This window comes from Centroberyx gerrardi, chromosome 11, assembly GCF_048128805.1.
Source record: "Centroberyx gerrardi isolate f3 chromosome 11, fCenGer3.hap1.cur.20231027, whole genome shotgun sequence".
In the NCBI taxonomy this organism is placed as follows: domain Eukaryota; kingdom Metazoa; phylum Chordata; class Actinopteri; order Beryciformes; family Berycidae; genus Centroberyx; species Centroberyx gerrardi.
The window spans coordinates 8,526,295-8,544,442 of NC_136007.1; the positions used below are offsets into that span (position 1 = coordinate 8,526,295).

Genomic DNA, 18,148 nt, shown 5'->3' on the forward strand with positions numbered 1-18,148 from the left:
CACAAGAGGCTGTGATGGATAGGAGGCAGATGAGACAGGTAACAGGTGTAACACAGTGTTCCTATCTGAATCTAAATCTGACAGCCGTGATTTGATATCTGTGTTTGTGTCTGGATTTAGATATAAACTGTAATTGGATATGGACTGTGCCGAAAGGGGCCAAGAAATAGAAAAATGTTAATTTTAAAAGTATTTCCTGCATCAGCAATTCAATTAATTTGCTTTAGAATTATAAAACTCTTATTTAAACTCTATCGTGTGGTTCCCTTTTGTTTTATTTAATGAGCATGAGATTTGCTATTATGTGAAAAAATAAAAAAAATTCTTAGTTATTATTATTATTATTTTTTTAATTATATATGAGTGATTAGGCCTAACTAGCCTCCCATTTTATTTAGGAGCTAACAATTTTTAGGTCTACATGTATTCATATAAAAGACACTCTTTTGTTATGACTGAACTAATTTCATCACTGCAAATTATACACAAAATAAGAAGCATAAAGCTGTAGACAGTCAAATACTCCAAGTACCAAGGAGGCTTATAAACAACAAAGGTCAATACATCATCTGCATCTGTTTGGATAATTTCTTTATGGACTATATCTGATACAATGTTTCTAAATGTATTTTGGCGACAGCCATCATCACTGGAGAAATTACGTTGCTTTCTATTACGCTAAGAGGCAAATTGGGCAACAGTCAAAACAGAGAAAATATAATAAAATATAATTGATATGGTCGTGATTACATTGGGGAACAGGAACCAGTGCTGGGTACAAAGTTGCTAGTAGCATGCCGAAGATATCCAGCTGTTTCTCAAGTTTTTGTTTACATTTCATAAAGCGATCCATGCAGTTGCGTTGCGTATAGCATCTTGGTTCAAAAAATCCTGGTTCAATAGAGCTTAATAACTGAGCAAAGTTCTGTATCTACCAAGCACCTTTACATCACTGTGCTGTCTCCTCAAATCAATCTCTTCCCTGCTTCTATCGCTCTTTAATACAAGAACTGGGGGTGAGCAAAGTTTCCATCATTCTGGCGAGTGTCTTGTCATTTCATTAAAGCAGGCCATTACAACTATTAAATATGCCTTATGTCATTGTGCGGTCCAAAAATTTGGCAGAGAAAACTGGACCGTCTGTTTGGCTCTCTGCAGTCACGCCTCCTCGCTGCAAGTCTGGGAGACTGGGGATGTGATTTTTCAGCTTTTTTTTTTTTTTTTTCATACCTAACAGGATATGGTGTTACTGCTTTGTGTTGCAACACACTCATCAACTGCTTTTCTGTGTCTGTTTTTTGTGGTCTGAACACTGTATACCATAGCAACCAAGAAATATGAATAAAATGAATGAAAGCAGCATCCGGATACTGTGGTTTGAATTCAGGCAGAATCACAACTAATGAAACAGAAAAGAACAGAAAAAGTTCAGTACTTATTATTTCACTGCTGAATATGGTATTTTGGTTCAATTCGTTCGTGTTTTATGTGTGTGTACATGCGTTGGCAGCGGACCGTCAGAGTCGTATTCAACCGGAAGTGATGGTTGCCATAGCAACTAGTAAACAATGTATGTTTTCAATAAATTAATCTTTGACTTTTTATTAAAGACATTTGTAGTGACGATCTTTAACATAAATAAAAAGTGTAGTTGGATGAAAAAACTGTCATGTTCGTCAGTGTGTGTGTGTGTGTGTGTGTTTGTGTATGTCTCTCTCTCGGTGTGTGTGTTAGTGAGTGGGGGGGGGCTCCTAGGTGAGAAGAGCCCTTGTGACCATCCATCTATTCACCCATCAATCAGGCTCTGGCACGCACAGCAGGCCTGCATCAGCACGCCGCCCGCCGCCCGCCATTTGAGAAGCCGTTGCACAAATCGTCATTGATTTTACATGCTGAGCTTCCCACTGGGGCCGTACTTTTCCCCCCCTCTCAACGTCGAGCTAATTAGTCTCTCTCTTACAGGAAACTAATTTGTGCAAAAAAATAAAAATAATAATTAAAAATAAAAAGCTACACCAGCCAGCGTTCCCTGGCTCGCCTAAAGCGTTGCTCTGTGAAATATGTGGGAAAAACAGTCCCACATCTCCGAGTTTAGATCTTGAAGTTGGAGAAGTTTGCCCCACCACCCCTCTGAAGTCCTCCAACAAGTTCCCCATCTGAAGTAAATAGGCTGCAGTTCCACTCAGCACTTCTGAGAGATTTCCAACTGGGTTATGTATTCTTTTTTTCACAGACTCTTTAGTGGTTTCTACTGACAAACACGAATACTCCTCAATGACCCCGGGGGTTTTTTGTGCCGATGTTGGTGTCCACTCTTCCCTACTCTGATAAACTGGAGGTGGTGCTTTTTCGGCGCTGGGCGAGTGGGGATTGATCGAGCTGACTCCAAACTGTCTGCTGAGGCTCGGATGATGCTGAGGCCACTTTGACGTCTTCACTGCCAACGGCTTGAAATGTAGACGCACACGCACGCTCGCAAGCCAGAGGGAGGCACAGAGAGGCGCGAACACACGGGTAGCTGCCTAGATAGACGCATGCATGCAGATATACACACACACGCACGCACACACACACACACACTAAGTCTACTTGATGTGAGCGGATACAGAGTCTGCAAACAGTATGTGTGAAAAACCCAGATGTGTAGATGTGCGCAAACACATTGCAAGAGAGAGAGAGAGACACACACACTCACACACACACGCACAACTCCCCACAAAGGAGCATCCTCCCTTCTACCTTCTCTGTGACGGCCCTGACATCAACTCCATTTTTAAACAGAGGAGTCTGACATAATCTCCAAGATCGCTTGCTACACCGCTGTTGGATCCTGAGGCTGGAAATCTGCATGGTGATAGTTAGCATCAGGGACAACCCATCCCTCTCTCACACACACACACACACACACACCCACACACACACATGCAAGCACACAGGCACACACACACACAGCAGATAAACAAGCAGCTAATGGACATCATTTTTAACAAAAACAGAGGAGAAGAAGCCTGCCCCGCCCACTTAAGAGTGTGTGACGTGGCTGAATGGATGAGACCAGCTGCTATGCTATCAATCACTCCGACACGCAGCAATAACTTAGCCACGTAGCCAAGTTTTCAGCAAAGTAAGTGTGTGTGTTTGTGTGTGTGTGTGTGTGTGTGTGTGTGTGTGTGTTGGAGTGGAGGGCGGGGTGGGGGTGGAGGGTGGAGGGTGTAAAAGGACATGAGATGGGTGAGAAAAACAGTGTGCATGAGTGTGTGAAGGACATAAAAGCTTCAAATTTTAAGAAGAGGGGACTTCCGCGGGGAGTTTACGAGACTTGATGGCTGAGAATCTGAAAAGAGATTCAAAAAGTTACAGCAGCTGCCATTAGATGTAAGAGAAAGATAACTGAGTGAGGCAACACAGTGGGTAGCAGTGTGTGTGTGTGTGTGTGTGTGTGTGTGTGCGTGAGAGAGAGAGAGAGATTTGGTTGGAGGATGATGATATGACACTTAGAGTCTGGCAGTGAGTATGGAAGCAGAGATCAAACAGCAGTAGCCATCACATTAGCATCACATTCTCTTAAATATCAAAGCGATATTTTGCTTTGATACAACATTTGTAGTTTTTGGCACGCACATCTCTGACTGGGTTCATGGGCGGTTAAAACTTGCTGCCCCAATTATCCATAGCGCCACCACTCTGGTGCTGTGTGTGCATGAATATGTGAAGGCCACACATTTTGAGATGAGGCTATTTTTCTCTGAGGAGAAGTCGAGAAGACTTGATGGCAAAAAAAAAAAAAAATCCAAAAAGCTCAAATAGTTACAGCAGCTGCCATGAGTGATAATCTTTCATTTTATATGACTGAATAGGATGGATAGAAATTACTTTCCCAGTAAAACTGACATTGTTGTACAGTTATTAAAGGTGTTTGCCATATAGACCCTGTACACTACAGAAAACATCCTTACAAAACATCTTAACAAGTCATTTAGTCTCATATTCTTTAATTTTTCTTAAACCAAGAGAAAAATTCTGCCAATGAGGTGAGGCAACTATACTTGTTTCCAATGCAGTTTCACTTGTTTCAGGAATTTTCTAGAAATGAGTGTCAGTATGTTGAAACAAGTCAGAATAAGGCAGATCACTGCGCTACTATCAAGAAAATGACACTTGATTCTGCAAAGGAATTGGAAAGAAGTGAAATTACCCACTGGCAGATTTTTTCACTTATTTTAAGAAAATTAGGATTTTAGGACCCAATAGACTAGACTAAATGACTAAAATGGAGATATTTTGCAGTGTAGTGATATTATGATGAAAAAACAAACATTGATACAGGCAAAGGATATACTGTACGTATTCCACATGCATGCCATGGAGGGTCAGAGACACAGCCTGCGAAAATGTGTAAGATAAAAAAAAATGTGTTAAAAGGGCGAGCTAGAGAGCTGTCTCTGTGTCTGCTGGAGTCCATCTTGTTCTCTCAATCACCAATCATCTTATTACCTCTCCCTCTCTCTCACTCACACACACACACACACACATACACACTCTCTCTCTCTCACACACACACACACACACACACAGTGTAAATACCTCTAACTCAGCAGAGTTAGTTGCGGTGGTTAAGAATCCAAGAGGCTGCTGTCACAAGCATTTAGGAAACACACACTGGACTCTAATTGCTGTTTTCCCTGCTGGGGAAAGAGTGGTTTCTTCCACCAAGAAACTCCTGAGAGGGAAAACAACTGTTTATTTATTTAGCTGCTATAGCATGTACACAATGAGACAGTTTCTCCTAGTGTAGTGGGTTGGGTTACTTACTGTAGACCAATATTTCTCTTAAATATCCATATTTTTAATCTATCTATCTATCTATCTATCTATCTATCTATCTATCTATCTATCTATCTATCTGTCTATCTATCTATCTATCATTGCTGTGGTGTTTTTGCACTGTAACGTTTTTTTCTGTTGATGAAGTTTGAGTTTCTGTAGGCGGCGCTCTTTTCTTTGTCTGTTCAGCCATGGTGGCTATCGCTGCTCATGCTAACTAACCAGTTCTTCTTCTGTTTATTCCAAACACACATCACTTTCTGTGCAAAAAGGCCGACCCAACATCGGGTGTTTAGAGCAGGGTTATAGGTTGAGTATAGCTTGAATCCAACGTGATCTCACACAAATATGTGAAATGAACACAAACTCTGAAACGCCGATTTACGTGCTGTGGACACGTATGATGTGAAAATAGCGTTTCTCCACCACAAATTGAAATAAGTTCCTCCGCCACGAATTGAATTGCATTCCAAAGGTTGGCTAACGGTTAAGTTTAGGCAAGTAAACAACTTTGGTTAAGGTTAGGGAAAGGGTTTGGTCATGAATCACTGGCTTGAATCACTACTGTGTTACGTAAATCGGTGATAGGGAATAGCAAAATGGGCATTTATTTATGGTGAACTGGTGTAACCTATAGGTGAATATTCATGGGGGAGGTTTGCGTTGGACAGGGACGGCGATTCCATCAAGGGAATCAATAGCGGAGGCCGAGTCCGCTGTGAAACCGGCTTAATCTAGTAGAAAACTTGCTCTCATGCTTGGCTGAGGTTTCCCTGCTCTCTCTCCCATAGGCCCTTCTATCAGAGAGCAGAGTTGGTAAAAACTGAGAGCACTTAGGCTCCGTGTCGGGGGAAGTTATTCTGTCTTCTAAGCAAACAAGACTGACTGGAGAGTTGATGATTACTCACCGACTTCTCCCACACACTTGCCCAGGAACAAAGGTGCCATAAAGAGACACACACAGCCTGGCACAGATATATATATATACACACACGGAGAGACACATACACTCAGATAAACGCGTGTGCACATACATAGATGCATGCACGCCGAGCGCATACAAACACACGCACACACACACACTCAGACATACACACTGCTACCCATCAATCTGTCGGAGTCAGTTCCCTTTCTCTTAAGATCTAATGACAGCTGCGGAAACTTTTTGAGTTTTTTTTCCAGTTTTGCAAGTCTTCCCAAGATTCCCCAGGAAAATACACAGTCACAGACATACACACATGCGTATAAACACACCCACACACACACACACACACACTCACACAGACACACCTTCACACACATAGCCCTGTAGGTTTCAACAGCATCCAAACTTCAAAGATAAGTCAACAACTCTGAAATCGCACTTTCAGCACTTGACTGTCTGAACTGTATCAAAGTCACGTCATTGGACTACCGTATATCACCATCTCTTGCAATACACACTCATTGCGAGCATTAGCATACTTGCAAATCAACAGCAACCCTTTGGGACTGACTGAACTGGCCTTAATTGTGCTTTGTTTGTGCAGAATCTATTTGTTGTCTATTTATTTAAGCAGCATCTCCATCCCAATTAGGACGAGAATAGTCCTTGCTCTCCTATGACGATTTGCTCCGGGACGATTCACTAACGAAGGGCAAGGTCTGTAAAAACAAGCCTGCTTCATCGCCCACTCTCTCTCTCTTTCTCTCTCTCTCTCTCTCTCTCTCTCTCTGACACAGTGACATAATATTTGGAAAGGTGTTTGAATATGTATGAAGTCTCCAGTGGCCTCCTGCCACCGCTGTCACCATGAATTGGATGCAGTGCTCATTAAGTTTTGCATCACAGGTAGGCTCTAAGCAAAAATAACAACCAGTAATATGAGCATGAGATTCACATTGAACCTCTGCATGGATGTGAATAGAATAGAATAGAATAACTTTTATTCTCCCGGAAGGGAACTTCAGTTGTTCTAGCCAGCAGTTGAATGACAGACAGTAAGAAACAAACAAACCCAAGTTAAATACATTATAGTTGTCAATAATAACAATAGTGATAAAAAAAATTAATACACACTAAATTAAACAATATACCATCAAAATAAAGCCTAGTAAAAATTAAGTAAATATAACAGCGCTTCATCTGCCAATGCTGTTTGAGTCCCAATAATTTTTTCATTTAATAGTCTAACAGATGTCAATTGTTTGATGACTGACCTCTAAGCTAATATGTAAAACCACTACTCCTGCTGCCCTATAATAACCTTTCTAATATAAATTGCTGGGGCAATAGTGCTACCACATCTAAACAGCTCAATTTGTTGTTTCAAACAGTGACCTAGGGATCCAATTTTACACTTGAGCAGTTTTACTCATTATATTACTTGTTTATAGCTTCAAATATTCACCCAAATAAACAACATATGGGGGCTTACTAGTTCACACAACTGCGATATGGACATGTAAAGCAACAAATGTGAACATCTGAATGCATGAGGCAACTGTAGATTTCACAGAACTGCAGGATTTTGTAAAAGTTCTGATATTTCCGTGTGAGCTTTTGTGAGGATTTTGTAGGCTATTGTTTTTTACGTTGATATTTGCTGTAATTACATTTGGACATGGACTCTGACCACCCTAAAACCAATAAATAACAGACCATTAAACGTGTTAGAAAGAGAGAGAGAGAGGAAAAGATATGACAACAGATGTGGGAGTAGAGAGAGAGAAATGGATCAGCCAGACAATTAGCAAATTGCTTTATTTTTTTTCCATTTGTACAGCAGCAATACCTTGTCAACTGTCTCTATTTCATTTTGCAGACAGCAACAACAGGACAGAAAGATCTCCAGCATCCGTTAGCAGCTGTACAGAAGCCGGATGCCTTGACCAGCATGTTGGGTAGAGAGTGCAGAGCGGCAGTCAGACTGCAGAGTCCCACCTGTACATTATGTTGAAATGCTGCAGACTTTTCATTAGCTTTCCTGGCATCTAGCCTGTTTCCCTGATCACAGCGTTCTTGATCTCCCTTCCTCTCGCTTGCTCTCTCTTGTCCTTTCTCCCTCAGTCTCTCTTGTCCTCTTTCGATTTCTCTGAAGTTCCCTCTCTCTCTCTCTCATTCTCAGTCTTTCTTTCTGTGTCTTTCTCTGCTCCGCTACACACATGCATTTCAATGTGACCTCTGAATGGCCTGCAGGCAGTCAGACTGATGGGAGAACATCTTGCATGGAGCTTTTAGCGGCAGAGTCACCCCAGGCCACATCAGTAATGGAAGTGTCTAGAAACCACAGGGGCTCAAAAACTAATGGTAACAGTGTGTCCTTACAGAAAGACCTGTTTCCCCTCTTTAAAAGTAACAGTAATGGCAATAGCAATATTGACTTCTGCAATTTCTAGATTGCAAGGAATGTCAGTTTCCTATAGAAGGGAAATTCTAAACAAGTTAATCCTGTGCTAAGCAGAATTCATGGACTTCATATCAAGCTGAAAATCTTTCATTTAACTGAGCAAATCCTAAGCATCTCGTATACAATTTTTTGGACATTAAGAATAAATTAATAAGAAAAAACTCTCCACAGATCTTCCCACAGATCTTACAATTCATATCACAATATCAAGCAAAAGAAATCATCCAGCAAAAGCATTAGACTTGTCTCCCCTCTTGAAAGAGAATAGTAGTATTGTCTAGAAGAAAGACTGTTTTTTCCCTGTAGTACTCCGTCTTACATAACCTGAAAACCTTTTGTGAACTAAGTGAACTAAACTCCATCAGCAATCCAAATGGTATAATGAATGTTGTTAATTAGCAGCCATTCTTTGTGATTAATGAACAGTTTGAATCAAGAAGTTTCACGTAGAGTAGAGAATCCAAATCAGTACATCTCAATAGCAAAATGGCTAATCAAGACTTTGTTGTTCAGCACAAAGTATTGTAATTAGGGTGATTAGACACACACACACACACACACAACTCCCAAACACACACACACACACACACCAACTGACCGAAGCCTCCCCTCGCAGAAGCAGACACGGTTGGTCACCCACCCACTCTTTGACGTGTTGGATCGATAGCGACATCCCTCCAACCTTCCTCACACCCCAGTCTCCCAACACCTCCCTTTGACTGACAGCTCCCATCAGTCTGTATCTAATGCTGCCTCAGCTGCTGAATCACACACACACTACCATCCTGCACACACACACACCTGTAGCCCACATCTTGTCTGTGGGGGGTGTGAGGTGTGATGAACCACAGCTTCATCTTTATCTCTGCCCTCACACCCTTCTACCTCCAGTGCAGTGAACCGTGATTTACCTGTCTATTTCTCTATCACTTTTTTCTCTTTGGTGACCACTTTGTTTTGTCTTGCTTAAGTTCTAGCTTGAGAACTTTCACTGAGTTTGCTTTGGGGGGCAATCCGAGCAAATTCTCAGTTTGTTTAACAATGTTTGTTTATGGAGACCTATTTTGTATTTTAGCAATTTCTTCATTTAGCATATTTATGGAAAACGTAATCTTGATAACCTACTGTGTTTTGCTCTAGCTAGCTAGCTGGCTAGAGCTATTTGGATGTGATGGGATAGTTAGGCTAGCAAGCTAGCACCAGAGCTAAAGTTAGTAGCTTTTGGTTCTTGTGCAATGACTGTCATGCTCATTTGCATAATTATTTTTTTTCAACTTTTCTCTTCAACTTTTCTGGTTCATGTCGGCATATATATCGCTTATATAGACAGTGAATGGAGACAAATTGTCCACCTCGTGAGATCATGTCTGGTCTGCCACTACTGTCACTTTCTCTTTCTTTCTTTCTTTCTCTCTTTCTTTCTTTCTTTCTTTCTTTCTTTCCTTTACAAGGTTTCTTATGTTTACAAGGTACATGCCTATTAGCCCACTTTTTTTTTTGATGTAACTCAGTAACTTTTACTAATGAGATAAGTTTTGTCTTTACTTAAGTAGATTTTTACACCAGCGGTTTTACTTCCACCTAAGTAACAGTACTTGAGTTGGATATTTTCTTGCTCATTCCGCTGGACACTGACTATACGACCTTCCATTCCACCATCTTGACACCTGGCCAAATATCCTGTGACATGCTGTTTGCCGATGTTCAGCAACACATGATGTTTGTATAAAATAAAGATGTGATGTGTGGATGCTGTAGATATGCTCTGTACTGAGTGCCAAAGTCACAGGCTAACAGTACATTAGGCATCAATGCATCTATGCTCCAGGCAAACTTGTACTCCTTACTATTGGTTGCTTGTGATGTTGGAAGAGTATAGGGGTTTTAGCTTATTCCTCTGTTGTACCCAAGTCGTTCTAAATAATAACCCCAACTAAATGCGTAAAATCTGAAATGCAAATGTAACTCTATACCTGAGCGGACTATATCATACAATACTTCTGATATAGTACACCCTTTATAGCAGGATGCTTGGAGGAATACTCCGCTCTGTCCTGCAGTCACCCCCACCTCTCCTCCTTTTTTTTTTTTAGCATTTGAGGAAATCAGATTGCTTTTTAAGGGACATTATGTCATTGCTATTTGGTCACAAGACACATGAATGGGGAATAACAGTGAATAACGTCTTGCTCTCCATAGAAATGAAATGCATTAGTAAGATTACATAATAACGGAGCAAAAGAGGGACTCCCTGAAGCAAGTGAAGCTTTTTATCCATAATGTTTCAGACTTTTTTATGTCCTCCTTCTTCTTTCCTCTGCCAGTTACGCAATTACTTTTTACCATAGCATGTTACATCAGAGGAGTAGTTGTCACTGGGGATAGACACTTTAGAATAATAATAGTCAGTATATTTTCAATGGAAGTATTGTATTACACATTGTTCATAACATTGCATGATAACAAGCATATTCTGTTCAAATGAAAAGATGCCCTGGGCTCCGAAATGTTTTCAGGAGTCCACGCCATTGGATTGGAGCACGCCATTGCACACCATTATTATTCTGTAGCCCTGGGACCCCAGTGCAAGAAAACATATTGAGACTCCTCAGCGATGTAATCGTCTGTGTGCCTGCCAATACATGCAGGATTTTGTTTTGTCAGTATCACTCTGAAACTAGTTGTGATGACACATCCTAACATTAGTCTCAGCGTTACAAGCTGTAGCCCAAATGACCTGATTTGTGCTCTCATTTTGAGCAGTTTGAGAGTTTCTCTGGCTTGATTCTCTGCAACATCTATCTCTATCTTTAACTGCGAGGTTATTTATCGAAAGCAGTGCAAAGGGGAAATACTGAAATGTGCCACTAGAAACCGCCCCAAGAGGCATCCTGCAGATGATCGTTATTTTGCAATTTATTTGGTAATGATATATTTAGAAAAAATAAAGAAAAATGTAGCAGTTCCTCTAAAGAAAAAAACAATTTCTAAGACATATCATTGTTGCTGTATCTTTGTAATTACAGTTCTGCAGTAGGCATACACTGCAAAAACAAACTCGAGATGGACCTTTTTTGCAGCGTGGTAGAGTGTGTCTGACTGCGCCACTGTTTGCCTTATGCTTTAGGCCCTAATCACTCAAACAAATATGTGCTGTTCACAGAGAAAACATTACACAGCTCATGCTCAACACATCCCTCACATCAACCAGCAAACACATAGATACTGTAGTTTCAAGAAATTCCTCTTCAATAGCATTTCATCAGCAACCATCAGCAAACAAATGAACAGCAAAGTGCCTGGTTAAAAAAAGGGGGGAGGGAGAGAAAGACGACGCGGACGAGACAGCCTTGCACAAAGTCTACACTTAATCTGTCTCACTTTGGTCGTTCTCTCTTGAACTTTGCAGAAATTCACTGAAAGGGGAAGAAGAATGGGCTGGTAGTGAGAAACTCAATGGAATACAGCTCCGTCTGATCTTGGCAGAAAGTGCAGGATGAGTTGCTGACTCTCTCTCTCTCCCTCTCTCTCTTTCTCTTTCTCTCCCTCTCTCTCTCTCTCTCTCTCTCTCTCTCTCTCTCTCCCTCTCTCTCTCTCTCCCTCTATCTATCTATCTCTCTCTGACACAGTGTGAGTATACACTATAACCCCGGCCTTTGTGTCAAAGCAGCCCGGTGCCAATGAGAGCTCCCCTTACAGATTGGCACTTAGTGCCACGCAGGCACAACGGCCTGCCCTGCTAGTGCTGCCACATCAATAAACAGACAGTATCACAGACTTACTATAGCCTGAGGTTAAACCTACAGATGGACTATTCTTCATTTTAGAGTTGAAGGCAAGTATTTCCATATTTAACATACATAATGTTTCAAATGAAAGAATAGAGTGACTTGGAATGACTTGGTTTACATCATATGATAAAATACCCAATCATACTGAATACAACAGGATATAAAGTGAATCATATTTACATCATATCCATATTTATAACAGAAATAAAAGCTCTACCATTAATAAATCAATTGCAGTTTCTTTACATTGGTGTACTACAAAAAGCAGTCCTCAATTTAAACAGATGGAGCAGAACAGGTAGCAGACGGTTAACATATACATATCTAATTGCCCTTGTCTTTCAAGTACATTGCTGCTTAGCTGCACACAGTGCACAGAAAGACACCTGAGGTCAGACCAAGAGGCAACTGCAGTGACAGCAGAGGGGAGAGAGAAGAAAAGGAGGCTAAGGAGGTGGTGGAGGAGGAAAAGAGGACATGAGGAGAGGAGGAAGAGAGGGTGGAGGAGGTGGACACTACAAAAAACATCCATCTTCAGTCTTAAGTCTCATTTTCAGCCATCAAATTTTATTTTTCTTAAACCAAGAAAAGAAATTCTGACAATGAGGTGAGATAACTCCAGTTATTTCCAATGCAGTTTCACTTGTTTCAGGAATTTTCTAGAAATGAGTGTCAGTATCTTGAAACAAGTCAGAATAAGGCAGATCACTGCACTACTATCAAGAAAATGACACTTGATTCTGCAAAATTCTTGAAACAAGTTGATTTGCATTGGAAACAAGTGAAATTATCTAACCTCACTGGCAGGATTTTTCACTTATTTTAAGAAAATTGTGATTTTTATGACTCAATAATAGACTACATGGCTTGTTAAGATGGAGATTTTTTGCAGTGTTAAGGAAAGTTTAGTTTCTGCTTGTCCCTGGCTCGGTGCATGCAGGTAATCTCTCTCTCCATCTCTGACCTTGAGCACTTACCTCAGGACAATCACAGCCTGCGCCAATGCAACCCAGCAAGAGGGAGAGAGAGAGCGCGAGAGAGAGAGAGAGAGAGAGAGAGAGAGAGAGAGAGAGAGAGAGTGAGAGAGAGAGTGGGCGAGTGGGCACAGAGCTGACCCAAGCACATCTCTAGGGGAAATCTCCCCCACCTCAGGGTGTTTAAAACGCTGCCAAAAGCATTAACTTCCAGCCTGTGTGTTTTTTTTTATTGGATTTATTGTCCGACACAGCATGCAATCAAGCAAGCCAGCGCTGGCATTGTTTGTCTGATGAGTGTGTACTGTACTTCTCCTCTCTATCCCTCTATTCACTTCCTTTATTGTCCTCCTCCTCTACTTCCTCCCTCTACTCCTTTCTTCCTTTTACCTTTTCCCTCCTGCATGTCTTTCGTATATACTCTCCTCTTGTTTCCTCTCCTTTCCTCTTTTTTCATCCCCTCACACTCTGGGAGGTTTTTGCTTTATTACCCTCAAATTAGTAATTAAAAGACTGCTATTGATTCAGTCATACCGTAGATGCGTTCTCTGCCAATATCTGTTCGGGATAATGAAGTGTTTTCAAAAACAGAAGAGACTGGATTGAAAAATGGAGGAAGAGAAGGGAGGTGGAGAGAGGCTGGGAAGCAAGGAGAGAGGACAGAGGGTGGAGCGAGAGGAAAACACAGAAAGACCTGGAGAGCATCAATGTCACATTAGGCAAATTATCTCATCTAATTGTTGAAGATCTCACTGCAATCGCAAATTAAAAAAGTGCTCATTGTTTTTCCCGGGGAGCCGCCTAAGCCAAAAATAGCAGTTCTTATCAGAGGCCATTACCAAACTTGTGAATCAAGGCGAGGAATAATAAAGGAGGGAAACAATTCGACAATATGTGGAGAAAATTTGATTAGCAAGCATTAGGAGCCATTAAAGGTGCCTGGATTCCACAAACTGGACTGCAGGGACTGCATGTGGCAGTTATTCATCTTCTTTAGACAGACCTGCCAGTCCTCCCTTCCTCTCTGCCTTTATAATTATAAGGAACCAGGGAGGGTCCCTATCAGACGCCGCAGAGTAAGAGTGCTAATCAAGAATTGGTGATGCCTTTCAGACGGAAACTTAACAAGCCTGGCACTTATCAAGCATCTCAAAGTATGATTCGTGGTGCTCAATAAGCTCTGTCTTTCAAATTGTGATGAATGAGCTACTTGAAGGGACCTGATGAGTCATCTTAGATTAGTACTCACAGTTTGAACGTGCTTTGTCAAGTGCACACTGTTAAGAGAAAGGGTTCTGAAACCCCAAATGCGAAAGGGGGCAAATGAGACGCTGCCAAGAGAAGGGTCATGCCCATAAAATCAGAGCTTGGATCAGTGAGCAAACAACGTTTTCCTTTTAGTGGCTTCAAGGGGTGAGAAGAGCTGAGATGGATGCTGAAGATTTGAGTGAGTATTCTTCAGTGGTAAACACCTTTCTTTCATGGGTCGGTAGACTAAATCCAAAATCGTGTGAAAGGTTTTTTTAAATGGGTCATGTGCTCTCTGCATGTGTCTGTGCACCCACTGGTTTAATGGGCAGGATACAATCACCATAAAAGGCAAATATGTGGCATAGATTTCACTGCAAAAACATTCCATTGTAAAATTTGATTACTGATGGTAATAACTTGTGTGAAACACAAGCCTTGGTGGAGATGACCTACTAAAATGAACATGTACTTCAATTTTTCGTATGAACTTTGTACTGTATTGTACTACTTAACATTTTAACTTTAAAAACCACATTTCTGAGAGACAAATGGCAAACCTAAAGTTTGGTTCTTTCCTGTTTGCTTTTGTCTATTGCTTCAAAATGTCAAGCTCATGGACTGAGTAAAGTTAGCAGTGTGAGGTTGGAAGGTTACATTAAATCAACACCACTAGATACTGAGGTAAAAGCATTCTGAATTCAAAAAGACTTGGAAGCCTTTTCCTAAACTCTTAAGAAATTGTCCGGAGTCATTTGCCCTGTCATTCACAGAAAACTGCACAGGCTCACTTGATACACACAGACATGCAAACATGAAGTACACACAGTATATGCACCACATTCACACGGGCATGGTGGCTTACCAGAAGTTGACAAGGAACGGATGCTCAAGGTTCTGCATGATCTGCAGCTCTTTGAAGACATTCCTCACTTCGTTCCGCTCCACACATTTTAGCTTGTTCATGTACTTCATCGCGTACATCTTCTTAGTGTCCTTCTTCTGCACAATGCAAACCTGGTAAGAGCACATGAAGTTAAATAAATCTGTTGCTGTGGCCAAAACTATGTGAACACTTTGTTATTCTTTTGCCTGCGTATCTTTTGCTGTTGCGGTTGTGTTCTTGGGAAGCCAGTTAATCCAATTTAGGACGACTCAACTGTTCTCTTCACCTCCTGTATATCTTGTGCCTTTGTACTTTCAAGACTGTCAAAAATGACTCATATATTGCTTTCTGCACATTCATAATGCTACAAACTCTAGCAAAATACAAAATTCATCATATATCATACCCCCAAATGTAATCAAAATCTTATCAGTGGTGTCTGAGATATCGGATGTGACACATGGAAAAACAAGCAATGTAGCCAATCGGTGTAATTTTCTACGTAGTGAGATGCATCACTCCCTTTGGTTTCATCAACATCCAATCAGTGGTGTCTGAGATATCATGTTTGACACATGGACAAACAGATGAATGATGTAGCCCCCCCCTTTGGGCAAATTGACATCATTTTGAAATGTTGCAATTCAGTACTGCAGTGCATCATTCCTCCATGTTTTGTCAAAATCTGATCATTTGTGTCTGAGATATGGCACGTGACACATGGACAAACAAACAAGCAACGTAGCGCACCACTCATGTCACCAATTGGTGTAATTCTGAAAATACCACAACAAAGTGGTGAGATGCATCATTCCCCCAGGTTTCATCAAAATTGGATCAGTGGTGTCTGAGATATCCGACCCCCCCCCCCCCCACCCCCCCCCCCCGCCCCCCTTGGACAAATTGATGTTATTTTGAATATTGTTGTTGCAGTGCAGTAGTGAGATGCGTCATTCTTTCAAGTGTAAATGTAGTGTCACCTTGGTCCAATTGGTGTAATTTTGAAAATGTCACGATGGAGTAGTGAGATGGATTATTCCTTAAAAGTTTTGTCAAAACCCGAACAGCAATGTCTGAGATATTGTAGCGAACAAACCAACAAACAAACAAACAAACAAAGGAAACCAATCCATGGTCTTTCTCTCATTTTAATCACAGGGGGCAAAAGTAGGAATATATGAAAGCGAAGCTGGTGCATAAATTCCACCTGTTCACTATTAACATCACTGCAATAACCAGAAATGTTGTTTTTGTTACAGGGTTCAAAGGAAGGTTCAGGATTTTTAGAGGCCTACTCATTTAATCTCTAGGATCACTAACCTAAGACCTCTCATAAGAAATTTAAAAAAAAAAAGTTTTCCCACAAGTGTATTATGCTCCTGAGAAATTGGCAACAGCCTCCTGTTAGCATTCATTAGCAATGCTAGTGCAAGTCAGTAGGGAATGTAACCATTTCTTTCAGAATCGCAGAGAAATCCTTTCAGACAGCGCTGTTGCTTATTCTTACTATTATTAGACGAGTGGAAATAAATGGAGAGGCTTTCATGTGATGCAGCGAAATGCAAAATAAAATACCTGGAGCACTCTAGGTCGCTGTGTGTATATATGTCAAATTGTGTGTGATATAACAGTTTGATTGCCCGCTCCCGTTTGAAAATGTGTGTGAGAATAGACAGTATTCTCAATATGCAGCAGTGTAATACCCTACATTTATGTGCAGTCGTGCTTGTCTGTGCTTTAACCGTCAATAAGCCAGTGATTACTGCTATCTAAGAGAGTGATCTGTGGACCAGCTGGCACAGTTAATCAGCCGAACCCTGATCGCATCTCTCCTCCTATTGAACAGCTTGCCATCCACTGTGATTAGACTGCTTATCTGTTGTTGGTGAGCTAAGCGATAGTCTAGAATGGTGATGCTGTGTGTGTAAGTGTGTAAGTGCGTGTGTGTTTCTGACATAAAAACTGTTCTAGTTGGGTGTTTTGAGAGCACTAGCAGTGTGTGTGTGTGTGTGTATGACTGCGATCTTCTTTAGTGTGCCACATTATTTTGTATCCTTCCACACAGCATTAATTTAACAATGGCAAATCAGATATTGTGGGCTAATACTTCTCTCCCCAGAAAAATAGACGATCGATCCACTTCCACAACTAGACTCCCACTGTGATTTCCTTTATATGATTTTACAAAGGAAAGGTAATCAAAATATCTTATTATTTCAAAACAAATCTGACACAAAGTCAGTTAATTTACATCTTAAGTGGTATAAAAAGTGCCTTTGCTGTGAACAAGATTGCTCAAGTGCATTGCTCACTGTTTTTGCTTTACTTTCCCTTGTTTAGATCTGCTGGTTGCTGCACTAGACCGGCAAATTGAAGTGGAATGCTCAGACTGCAAGTGATGTTAATATTGTATTGAAGAAGAGGAGAAATCTTATCATTTCATTTGTAATTTGGGCACTTCCTTACTTTCCTACCCATGAAGCTGAAATGTATTGGGACATTGTTTTTAACTTTATTTTCTTGTAAGCCACTAGAACAAAGGATTCATGCAAGCTAACTCATTTGTGAGTGACTTGGATTCATCTTTTTTTTTTTTTCCTTTTGACTGTAAAAGACACGTTTCCCGAAAAAAAAAGGACTTACTTTTCCGAAGCTCCCTTTTCCGATGGCCCTCAGAATCTGGAAGTGGTCGAAATTGACTGTGGGAAAGGAGAGGAGAGAATCTGTTTAACTTTCATGAAATACAAAAACGCAGAAATGGAAATACATCTACGTACGGTATGCTTGCGTCTGAAAAGGGAATATGTATGAGAATGTGTTATCAGCAAATACAATATAATGCCATGGAAACCAGATGACACTTGGCGCCTTTTTAAAATGAAAAGTAGGGCTCGTTACTGTCTGCAAATGGAAAGAGATTTGAATGTTAAGTGTCAATTCAGTTAGGTTCGCTGTAAGGTTCGCATTCAGCTCATTTCAATAATGCTACAATCAAGCTGAAGCAGACAGGCCTCAATGGAAAAAAATCTCACATGG

The 18,148-nt window shown here is 40.9% G+C and overlaps 1 protein-coding gene across 1 annotated transcript in view; it reads right to left on the minus strand.

Moving 5' to 3' along the window:
- stk32a (serine/threonine kinase 32A) overlaps positions 1 to 17,811 on the minus strand; it is an 82,855-nt gene extending 65,044 nt beyond the window's left edge. The window contains exons 1-2 of the mRNA XM_071916322.2: positions 17,756 to 17,811; positions 15,092 to 15,243 (exon numbers count right to left, since the gene is read on the minus strand). Coding sequence (XP_071772423.1) covers positions 15,092 to 15,210 — 119 coding nt within the window. The 5' untranslated portion in view covers positions 15,211 to 15,243; positions 17,756 to 17,811. The remainder of the gene's footprint in view (positions 1 to 15,091; positions 15,244 to 17,755) is intronic.
- Positions 17,812 to 18,148: the final 337 nt, after the last annotated feature.